Here is a 12,725-nt window from a genome sequence, read left to right on the forward strand (position 1 = left end):
TGACAATTTTGGCTGGAAGAGTCACCAGAGAACTGCTGGGGGACAGTTAAAAGTCACAATTAGACAGTACAGATGCCCAGATCCAGAGTCTAAGCACCCAGGTGATGTGGATCAGGACGCATGTCCTCATGTCTCTGAAAGTGAAAAGACAAGTTTTTCCCCTTTTGCACTAACAGGGGCAAGGCAATAATCAAAGACAACACACGCAGCACTGAAAATTAACTGCAGGCCTGTTATAAGAATTCATAATAACTATGTTCAAATATTTCTTCCAGGCAGTGAATCATAATTTTTCATTACTTAGAACCAGCTGAACACCACTTAAACATAACCTCTTCATATTTCAGTTACATACCCAGGTTACTCTACCAAGAAATCTGTTCTTACACTTTGCTCACTTATGAAAATTATGCACCAAATAAGATTCCAAACTTGAGCAAGCTCTAATCCATGCATCCTTTATTCCATTACAATCACTGTGTTGCTTTCTAGCAACAGGACACAAACTGCAATCAATCGCGATCAATTTATACAACAATCTGAGGCTTACAGTACATTTAAGGCCTTTAAATTTGGAAAAATTAGACCTATGCTAGTAGTGTAACAATTTTTAAGTGTTTTGCATTTCTGATGCATAATCTGTGCGATTCCAGTGTCAAAGAATCAAATTACTTCTAAACTAAAAAGATCAGCTCAATGAAAATTTAGTTACATAATTCATCAAAACATAAATGTGTAAATTTTTTTTTTTTTTGTCCTGGAAACTTTATAAAACTTTAATAGCAAAATAATATAGGGATAAAAACATATTTTAACAAAATGTATTCAATCATATACAAACCAGAATTTTGCAGTTTATTGTAACTAGACTTAAATTAAAACTACCAATTAAGAATCTATGCACAATGTAAATTCAAATATGTACAGTACTTTTAAAAAGTCTACAGGAATGCTTTACAGAAGGAAATGTCTGTTATGGCTATTATTCAGACAATCTGAATATTAAAATGAGTTTTCTAGTAGTAAATTTACACATTTATTTTTAAACAAAAGCAGTTTTGTCCCTAGATCCTTTAAGAATATTCCAGTTATGTTTATACACGTAATGGAGAGGTCATTACAGAGTTTAGCCCCATATAGTAGTTTGTTTATTTTCAGGTAAAAGTATATTTAAATAATTCACTTGGGAAGATCAGTAAGTTAACAAAAGAACACTAGAAGGGAGGAGGGGGAACTTCATCACAATAACTTTCCAGTTACAATACCACAGCTAGAAACTGCACAGAGAAAGTACTCCCTTAGATTGAACCCATGATTGTTCAGAACAAGCTGTAGCTCGTAACAGTTGTGTTCCCCACACTGAGAACACGGTGGGGAAAAAGTCTTTGTAGGACAGAATTATAAATGATCTGAAGTGAGACAGAGAAAACTGATCTTCGATTAATACAGCACTAGGTAAAAAGTGTCCCCATAAAGCAGCTAGGATTCCCACTTCCTTCAGGGCAATGAAGCTAAAAATTGTTGGAATTACAGTAGTTGACCATATTTGTGTGCATTAGTAGAATCATTTCCAGATATAAAAGACAAATTTCATCAGATGTTTGATTAGAACACCCTCAAGACAGGGTATTTCTTCATAGTATAAAGCTATTACAGCTATCCAGTTAAAGCATGTGCAAAAACAGGTAATTTCTTCCGTTCACAGTAACTGAGGTAAAATCAGGTAGGCTTCTTCAGGAGTTGGGAAGTTCATGAGATATGAACTGTTTTAGTCTCTCTAAGTACTGTGCATAAAGCTCTATGTCATTATGCCCAGCCCCTTCCACCCAGAGGGGCTCCACTGCTCGTGGACATCGCTCGTACATGGCCAGGCCATGGGAGAAATCGATCACCTCATCTTCGGTACCGTGGATGACCAGCACAGGAGAGGTCACTTTAGAGATCTTGTCAATGCTGGGGGAAGGAAAAGAAAGACACAGCTCAGCTTGGGGGTTTCTGTTTCATAACATTACAGAAAGCAAGCTTAACTATTGACACAACCCAGTTAACACTGCATGTTTTTAAATGGCTGCAGACCATTGGAATTGTGCACAACTGATATGAGACAAGGCTCATTCCCAAAAAAAACTACAAAAAGGAGCCTGCATTGCCATCACCACCATCCCACCAGTGCTAACAACAAGTTTGAGTGGGCAGCATGCAAATAAAGTTTGGCACCCAAAAACCCCCACCAAAATAGTGCCTGTATCCATCACCCAAAGCACTGTGAGGCAAGTAAGATTCCCTGGGACATTCTACATGCATGGACTCTTCTCAAATGACATATTATCACCTTCCAATTTAACAGCTTAGGAACTAATTAACTACATTCCAGTCGCAAGATTTCATTAACAAACAAACCAAAAAAAAAAAAACCTTGGCTCATGGAGCTTGAACCTGTCTTTAAACCCCCAAATTAGGCAGATTCAGCTAAAGGAAATCAATCTAAATACTGATTGTTTAAGTTCAAACAATGAAATAGAAAACTGGGAGAAGAGCATTACACAGGGATATTTAACTGCAAACCACAGAAATCACACAGGATTTTACTTTATGGAACCAGCCTCTTTGCCAGCTGTGACTGCAAAGTGGCCTTAGAGCAACGTTTTTCCTTTTGCCCAGCTACCCGTAGCACACCAATATAGCTTGAGACTACCTGTCAGAGAAAAATGGGTTCTGAGGGAAGGGAAGAGTGACAAAGGCACCTTCCCACCTAAGAGGTCAGGCCAGCAAACCCCAGTTATGAAGCACCCTGGTAGCACATGAACTTGCAAGCAGTGAACAGCAGCTTTCCCTGACTCTCCTCATGCAGGCGACAGCTTTTATTTCCAGACAGCCATTTCACGCTGGTAGTTACCAGTGATTCCAAATCTGGGTACAGACACCCTGTCCTAATGAACTCTCAGCTTCCTACCAGCTCCACTTCCATCAACAAATGGAGGAACGTGGAAAAATGAGTTTTGGTTACACTCGATTTGGTGGGAGGACAAATCTATTTCTTCATGGTAGCTAATAAAAGGTGTTTGGATTTTCCTGCTCCTGAAGAACAAGCAGGCATGCAATTTTGGCGTGACCATTGATTTTACTAAATGACCAAGACTGCTTAAAATGATTTAAAAAATACAGATGCCAGCATACCCTGACTTAAAAACAGGTTCAAAAAAGTTTTATGAAAATATAAAGTTAACTAGAAAGATGTAAACTGAAGCACTAAGCCTCACAGTTACTAACCTCAGCATTTAGTATTCTAGAGAACTGCCACTGGTATTCCAGTGAACAGCTGAGTGTAAACACATTTCTGTCTCTCTCTCTGTATCTCTCAAAAAAACCCCACAGGTTTCATGCCATTTAAGGTGCTATTTAAAATTAAAATGCAGCCTATTTCACTTTTCCTGCCTGAAACTTCAGCTGTGTGCAACTATGATGAATGAAAAAAAAATCCCAATATAAAAGAGGTATCAGAATAACACAAATTTTGTTCTTCCCCATTTTCATCCCAAAATTAGTATCATAGCCAAATGTAAATACTTTATAATCCACATGCTATATAAACTGAAGTTTCAAGCCCATGAAAGGTCTGCTGTGACAGACCTATCAGCTACATACAGCTACAGAGATGTTCATGCATGATTTTTGTGGCTAGACACTAAGTTCTCATTTATTGTAGGAAAGCCCTTTCACTTCAGTATTCATATAATGAAACCATTTTTCTTCCCATATATTCACAGACCATTAAGCCAGATAATATTTATATTTTGCAGAAAATTGGAAGGCGTCCCATTGCCAACTCAGCAACTCATAAAGCAGTATTTAAACTGCACATTAGCCTTACTTAGTATTCTCAGCCACACAGCTCTGCAGCTAGAAGAATCTACAGAGACCAAATTCTCATGGAGTCCCCAACATAAAACGAACATAATAGCAACTCACTGTAGGTGCACACAGAACTGTTTTGTTTCCCACTGTGCAGACAGACAGTTGAGCTGCACACATTCATAAAGTGCACTGCTGTTTATTTTCACTGCTCCCAGTACCAGGGAAGTCAGAGTGACAGCAATGAACAGCTCAGTAGGGCAAGAACAAAATACTCAAGTGCTACAGCACATCTGCTGTCACTGTTCCCCTTCCCACTTGTCTTTTTTAAACTGTTATTTGATTTGGCTGGTAACAGCTAATCACTGTTACTTCTGTAATCAGAGCTATGTTTAAGGCTTTGTTTTTTCCTCTCTCGCAGAAGCATTTGTAAATATTGGATTTCAGCTTTGAGGATGATGAATGAGCTGGAGTGTAAGTGCTTCAAATTCAGTCTGCACCTCCAACAAGTTAATTAATTAACTAATAATCTATTTCAAAGAGTTCTAAACATGGGGACTGGGAGAGCCACTACTACTTCATCACCATTCCTTCTAGCTGTTCTGGCATACAGATTCATACCTACAGCCTCCCACAGCTGCTAAATTTAATCTGTTGTAACCAAAATAAAACAAGCATAAGAAATGCAATGAATATTCCTTACTATACTTATCACAAGCATGACTTCTGAAGCAAAGCCAAATTTTGCCCAAGACTTCAGTGTGTGTTTTATCTTCTCCCTTCCATGGACCACTACGCTTTTTACCTGTGCTTCCCCCTGCCCTCCTATCGAGAGACTGGCTTCCCCTCTCATACTCTCCCATAACGTAAACTGGATCAAATGAGAAGTTCTAAAAGATTCCTAAAATATCTCCTCTTCCCATGACCTCTCCCACACCCAAATACTTGGGTACTCTTAAGTCTGTTGCAATTGCTTTTCCAGTGAAAATTGCACTATAAAAGCAAACGTTTTGTCTTAAAACCAGTTGTATATAGCTTTCTAGAGCTTCCCAAAACAAGCTTAAAATCTTCTAAAAGACAGGACAGGGACTTTGTTTTGGTCACAAAATCAGGGTCCTACAAGATCTCCACCAGGGAGAACAAATACAAGTGTCGGTATCTACTTACACCACCAGTCCCTTTTAAACACCTACAGAGCATGGGTGACTATAGGAACCCCCCCTTGCAGCACTGATACATACCTTGGGAAAGCATCAAAGCAATAGGTTTTCCTGGTGTCAGGAAAAGCTACCCGTAATCCAGACATCAGGGGAGAATGGAGGATCACTGCTGCGCACTCGTACCGAGATGCCAGGTCTACTGTAGGGACAGTACCAATGCTCTGACCATACAGGATAATGTTCTCAGGACTAACACCATACCTGCAGAGAAAAGAAAGATCCCTTTAAAAAAAAAAAAAGAAAAAAAAAAAAGGCCAAAACACATTTCACATCACAGATGCAAAAACCAAACCAACCAAACAAAAGTAGAGGATAAAACCCAAAGCATCCCTCCTATCCTTTGTGGGTCTTTATTGCTAGGAGACATGAACTTATAAGTTTAAATTTTAAAACAGTCCAGCAAAGTAAACAACCCAAACATTACACAGGCTGAAGAGAGCTATCCTCAAAGAAGGAATGGCAGTTTGGTCATTAATTTTCACCTTCTTCAGAACACCTCTTGTTGTTCACGCCACAGCACAGCAAATTATAAATGAGACTTCCCCCCCCATCCAGAGTCACTCTCAGGAATTTCAGCTGGATGTCCTAGAGGCTAACAGCCCTTCCACCATTAAACAAGACAGTTACTCCTCTGCCCACCTTTCATTCCATGTAGTTGGAATAAAAAGACAAAACTGCCTTGCTAGTGACACCAAAGACAACAGGTCTGTTCATTTTTCCAGATTCTGATCAGTATAAAATATTCCTCATTTTTCTTTTCCAGTTCAAAACGTGTCAAGTTTATTTTGTAACTATAAAAATACATCATTCCATAAAATGCAGGGTTCATAGGGAGTTCATAGGTTCCCCAATATTTCAATCCAGTCTATAAAACTGTCCCAGCCTGTGCGCTGCTTCACACTGCAAAAAAAGCTGAGAAAGAGACTAATTCAGTTTTCATTTAAAGTATGCAAAATAGAAAGGAATTTGGAAGGGGCACAGGAGGAGGTGACAGTGGATAGGAAGAAGTGAAGAGTATTTGCCCACCACAACTTGTTAGGAAAGCTGCAAATCAAAGCTGTTACTCAATTATAAACTATTTACCTAGAATACTTCTCTCTGTAACTCCACCTCTCACGAATGCAGAAGAGAACACGTATCTAGTAGAAAATTATTTGTGTAAAACCTGTCTTTTGGACAGCCTACACCATCTACAGTCCTGTGGTCACTGCTGTGACAATGAAAATCAAGCCCTGCAGTTCAGGCTGTACCCCATGTACACCTGAAAGGTACATTTTCCTTGCAAATTTCCTTGCAAAGCTGCTTGCAAGGTGTATAGCAGGCCTGGAGAGTACTCGACTTGCAAGCAGCTAAATGATTTGGTATGTGCAAAAGAGAAAATTACAATGGAAGAAAGATCAATTAATAATTAAAATTAAGAATAATCCAGTAATAATCGTCCAATTACAGGCTGTCAAGATTGCCTCTTTTTATGATGAAGTATAACTAGACTGGATTGTAGCCCCTGTGAAACTGAAATTTTCTTAATATTTTTGTACAGCTGAGCGTAAGGGTGCTTTTGGCATCTTCTGTTATATGAATAAGCAACTGTATAAAAATATCTCTTTGGAGTAAAATTTTATCCTCTTGGTAACCAAGCAGCAGTTCATGCTGGCGGTCTGTCACCACAGCCACAGCCTGGTGCTTTTGAAGAGATGTTGTGCAGCTCTTTTAGCAGACTTTTTTCTCCCTTAGTGTTAGATATGGTCCAGCACACAGCAGGGCCTGGCTGGCTTGGTTAACAGGACCTTGGAACAAAGTCTGGTCCTCACAGCCTGTTCCAGCTGCTGGGTGGGGAGGGCTGGAGGCATGCACCCCAAAGGCACCGCATGCATCCAGTCTATCTGCCAGCTGTTGCATGATATTAAAGACAGGCAGAAATGCATCAGCATCAGGGACATACAAGAAAACAGGACTGGAACGTGATCATCTACATGGCACTTCAGTGGGCGTGGAACGACATTAATGCTGGCAGGTTCCGCAATGTCATCCTGAACTGCGATATCATGATAAATGTGAAATTCCCTTTCTAAAAGGTTTACAGTATAAGCAGAATGTGGAAACAGATGTTCGAATTAGAATCAGAGGATAATAGGACAGCACAGGGTGGCCAGAGAATTCAATACATCCAATTGCCTTAGTATGGCAATCTTCTTCAACACTGATCTGGCTTTAGACTCACTCCTTTTGATGTTAGCTTGCTTCTGAAAACATCTCATGTTGTAAGGGGAGTACCTTGCTATTGGGGCAATAGGTACACCAGAGAAAAATCTGTTTCATAGTATGCCAGTTAAACTCAGATACAGTCTACAGCATCATTTAAAAAGCCCAGAGATATGTCTAAACTTAGAGTAGCTCTTCATCACCACAACTATTCAATATCTAACTCCAAAGAAAGGCAATGTGACAATTTGGACAAAATTAATAACTGTAAAAGGGTATTAGGACACTGAGTTAGTGCACTCTTAGCCTATTAGAGCAAATGTCTTTTCTGCTTTACACTGCTACTGACTGACAACTAAAAATCTCTGGGCCTGTTTTATTTAGGGACACTTCCCCTTTCCAAGAAGGAAGCGTTACTGTAACAGATTTATCTTTTTAAGCCCTTTACCATCAGGTCATCACTCAGCAGACAAGACATCGAGCTTACCGCAAACATCAGCGGAAACAGCTACATGTAATATTTATTTATTGTGAGGCCAAAGGACACAGGACAACTCATGAGCGAAGGCCATTAATAATTGAGCTGTGCAAAGTCCTTGGAGCTGAGGGCCAGGGCTTGGCTCCGTGATCCTCTGCACCCTCAAAAACACTGCCCAGTGGTGACTCAGCAAGCACAGCTCAGCCCAGGTACAAACTCACCTGGGGGCTTTATCTTTAAAACCCAACATTCTTAAAGCAGAGGCCGGGTCCCTCCCTCACTTTCTGCAAACTTCCTTGTATCAGATCCTTGCACAATAGGAACAGAGATACAGAAAGTGAAAGAGAAGGGAGGAAGCGCAGACATGGGTAAGAAGGCGGCAATGAACGGGAAACTGGGTGACACAGAAAAAGGGAAACAGTATGGTAGAAAAAGGCAAAAGACAGTCTGGAAAAAGAGGAATCCTGTTACAGTCTGCTCTCCTATTAAGGAAGAAAGTCTTTCCACCAGCTAAACAGCAGCTCCTAAAAATAACTTCCCTGAAACACACAAGCTTTGGTCTCTGTGGAAACAGAGCTCCATCCGACAGAGCAGGAGAGCCAAGTAAAATTTCTGGATATGCTTGGACACTCCTCCTGTGGAGCCCATGAGAGAGTTCTAAACAAGCAGGGCAACACCACAGTATGGAAACCAGCCTTCAGCAAAGCCAAAGCAGGAAACAACTCAGTTACCATGGACATATGCAAAACCCTGATTTGACAAAGGGGGAAATAAAAGAAGAAAAAAGGGCAGGCATGCTTTTTTCCCCAGAGGGAACTCCATTACTGACAACTGCAGCTACTGCTGTATAAATGATGCAAACATTTCTGCTCCCCTTTACCCACAAATACTTCCAGGTGGCAAAGCTCAAAGCTCTCCAGCCTATTCCACTCTCAATAACCCACAAGTACTCTCTGTGGCATACAGATTACATTTATTTGTGCAGAAAACCCCCCAGCAACCTTCACAAGCAGTACAGCTCTCTGTACCTAGAGCTTCAGGCCAGGTCTAGCTAAGGCCCCAAAACACTCCACAGTCTATAGTAACAGTAGTTTGGGGTTTTTTTACCCATGTTACTGCCTCAGTTAATACAAATGAGGTTTACAGACAATTCTAGTCTCTCCATGAACTACATGCACAGAAGCTGGTTATTAAGAACCCACACTCCAGACTCTTCTACTTATTCCTTCACAGCGTAATGAGAGACCTCAGTGACGCCAGCAGATCAGTGGGATACAGAAGACTGGGAATATTGCTGACAGAGAGCACAGCAGAGGATGAGACAGCTACTTCTGGTTCACCTGCTGGGCTGCATGGCTTGGGCCATGTCCCTCCTCAATTTCCTCATACAACAGCGATGATGGCACCCACTGCCATGCAAAGTACCTCATACTTTCTGGCTGACAGCACTATGTGCAAACTATGTATTATCTCAAAGCATCTTTAATTATGAGCCTAAGATACTGAATCCCTCCTCCCCACAGGGCTCCAGCTTTGAGCCATAGAGCTGGAAAGTTTACCATTGCTATTTTTACTCTCTCCTTGCTCAGTGGAGAGTGCCAGTGGAATGCTGCTGCAGGGACTCCAGACATGTCACAGCTGAAGCCCTGCAACGTTCATGGCCAAAGCATCAGCATCTGTGCCAGTCCTCAAAGGTGCCAAATACATATTCATTAAGGAGGCCAGTCCTTTTTTCAGCCTTACTGAATCCATGAAGTTAACCTCACCTTGCATTTTCAGTTTGAATTTTTGTATTTGCTGTCCCATTATCCCTTACCTGAACTGGAAAGCATAGAGAGCAGCATGTATTCAGCAACAAATTAGTTTTCAAGAATGGCCACAGAAACTGTCTATGCAGAGCATTTTGATGGCACAAGCCCCATTCCATAATGCTGTTGAGACCTAGTGTTTAACTGCTACTAAACTAAGGCAGCAACTGACGGGCGAGTTCTTCCTTACAACACATAAAGTACATAAATTTACAAGGCCAGGAAAATGAGGTAATCAGCTCCTGCATTCTCACAAGGGGACTGAGGCTGAAACTGGGCACTCCCCTCTCCAGCAAACACCAATGAAATAAATCATTTTCAAGACACGAAGAAAAACCAGCATATATCACGAATGAGACAAATCATGCCACAATTTGGAGGAAATAATGACTTCTAGAGTACCTTTACTAGAATATACATGTGCTCAGCTCTTCATAAGCTATTCAAGTTTCTGTTTACACAAACCCATTTGTCACAACATACAACTCATCTTTTCAAAATGCATTATCTCTAAGTTTAATAATCCAGAGAAAGTTACATCACTTGTTAAGAACCACTGATAGATATTGTCCAGCATCATTATACACTTCCATAAGATATCCAATGTACATTTTCAGAAATAAGTGGCTATTTAATCCTGTATGAATCTAAAATTCTAATTTTGGGGGTAGAAAGAAAAACAAAAATCCACAATTAAATAAATCACACATGCAGACTGCATATCTTGACTATAATTTTATGCTGTGTGACTTTTACTTAAAATACATCAACACTAGCAACTCAGTCAATAATGATTATTGAAAGAAATTGACAATATCAGAACAAAACACAGAATTTTGCATTGTGCTTCAGCAAGTACCACTCCAGCACGTCAGCCAAAATACCAGAGAAATTACAGCAGATTTTCAGTCTAAATGCCAACACTAAATTGAGAGGAAGGCATTAGATTAAGGATTTTTCGAGTTAACCATAAAATGAGAAATGTCAAATGAGAAAAATCAGATTTCAAGACTCCCAGGAAACCCTGGCACACAGCAAGTATCCCTGTGCCAGTTTCTTTGAATCCACACAAACATCGGTCTAAAATTCTTCACTGTTTTACTGACACTGACGCTTTAAATCATGAGATTTCCTCCTTCTCTACCTTATTCCTCTCCAGGCCTACAAGTACTATGCAATTCAAGTTCAGGTACATCACACTCTCACTTCACGTTTCCATGGTGCTAAGAGCCAAAACCGGGTTGTACTCTGGCTTATGAAGCTGCAAAAAAGAGAGACCAATTTTTCTGGCATATGTCCCTGCACACTGTCACAGGAGCAGATAAGTAATTCCACAAATGTGTTCACTCTCAAAATAATTTAAATGGCTGACAGAGAAACTTAATCAAGGAATCCACCACAGTTTTATATCACTATTACTTTTACTACCACACCAGAGAGTCATTTGGTTATGCTATGGGGAAACCCCAGTGCTAACCAATATAAGCTAAGTGACAGTGGAATTACAGAACGAACCTATGATTCTTGAAAATGCCCTCCTAAAGGCAATTTTGGAAGTTATTAGCAAATACCACACTACTACAGGCTTGCTGGACTCTGTGACTGTAATGCTAATCCAGTGATGTACCAGCTCCTCTTTTCATATAAATAATAAATGGATCAAGTGGAAGCAACTTCTAGGTGCTTCTGAGGGTGATCATTTGCCCTGCAGTAACTTAATTATACCAAAGCATGAAATCCCTGCAACTGGTTCTTGACTGCTGTCCTGTGACAATCAGCAGTCTGTTATCAAACACTGAGAACTGTGCTCACAGTTCAACCAAGTCCTGACAAGAATATTGGGTATCACTGGAGATATTGAATATCATGGGAGAGCTCAAGCATCCATGACAAAAACAGGGATCTACACACTGCTGAGTGGTGAAGCCACTGCAAGTTTGCTCTGAACAACCAGGGTAGGTAAAGTGGTATTTCATGGCATTCCCCACTACAAACTGTAATGAGATTACATTTTAAATTAACTGAATTATGCTAATCTGCACTGAGTAGCTTTCGGGTGACATGTGTATGACTTCTTTTTTAATCCAAATAATGCTAGTTTGTCTAAAAAAATGCTCCTTTTTCAAATACAGCCTTAAGTTACCTGTTGTTCATCTGCCTCAAATATAGGCTCCTGAAGATGTCATGTTTTGAAGTGGGAAACACCTTCTCTGACTAAAGTAAAACTGCTCAGGACTCAGAGCCAAACCAAGTGCTCTTGAACAGTAAATCCACTCCCCTCCTTTTTTTTTTCTCCCCCCAGCTTCACCATTACAAGGAAGTTCCTTTTCCCCCAGGCAAAAAATAGGCAGTCTGTGTTTGCAGATGTATTTGTTTTAAGGAACTAAGAAGTAAAACCTCCTTTGTTTTCTCTTGTACTGAGGAACTTCAACTGTATTTATAACATGACTTTTCAGCACCACAATAACCCAGGATACTGATTTTGGTAGATGATAGATTGCTCATTTGTCTACCACATGAACTAGCAGTTTTATGTATAAACAACAAACAGATTTGGAGCAGTTGCTTCTGCCTGCCTGAGAGTTTGTTGGGGTTTTTTTGTTCGGTTGTTTGGTTTTTTATTTCCCTAGATAGCAGGGAAGCAGGAAACAGAGTTTTCATTAAATGTGCACTGAAATTTAAGCTGGAACTTGTGCCACAGGCATGCTGATGTAATAGAATAACTTAGCCCCTACAAGCATTAATTCTTTCATACTGAGTGAAAGCAAGAAGGCCACTGACAAGCAAAAGGGACTCTCGTAAAACATCCAAGACAAACGAGCAATGATGTGGCTGATCCATCTGTTGAACTCCTACCTTCACCATTCCACTGCTTTATGACAAAAGGAGAATAACACTCCAAACTCAGTGCACACTCATGCAATGAGAGGGAGTGAGCACCTTCCTAAATTAATTCCTAAATAATCCCCTCTAAATGTTGGGGGGTTGTTTTATTTCTCTAATCACAGGGGCAAATACAAACCAAACCCACTGTAAGTTGAAATACAAGAAGCTAGTGGAAATAGGATCTAAACATAGATATATTCAAACAATTCCCACTGCCCCCAACTTTCTTTGCTTTAGCACCCTTAAAAATCCTCTGGGGTTCTGCAGTCAGCCCTGGCA

General features: G+C 40.3%; 1 protein-coding gene across 1 annotated transcript in view; it reads right to left on the reverse strand.

Annotated features, from left to right (window-relative positions):
• Window positions 1-212: 212 nt before the first annotated feature.
• ABHD17C (abhydrolase domain containing 17C, depalmitoylase) overlaps window positions 213-12,725 on the reverse strand; it is a 28,563-nt gene continuing 16,050 nt past the window's right edge. The window contains exons 2-3 of the mRNA XM_032122834.1: window positions 5,094-5,273; window positions 213-1,953 (exon numbers count right to left, since the gene is read on the reverse strand). Of these exons, the coding sequence (XP_031978725.1) occupies window positions 1,734-1,953; window positions 5,094-5,273 (400 nt within the window). The 3' untranslated portion in view covers window positions 213-1,733. The remainder of the gene's footprint in view (window positions 1,954-5,093; window positions 5,274-12,725) is intronic.

This window comes from Corvus moneduloides, chromosome 13 (genome assembly GCF_009650955.1).
Source record: "Corvus moneduloides isolate bCorMon1 chromosome 13, bCorMon1.pri, whole genome shotgun sequence".
NCBI lineage: Eukaryota > Metazoa > Chordata > Aves > Passeriformes > Corvidae > Corvus > Corvus moneduloides.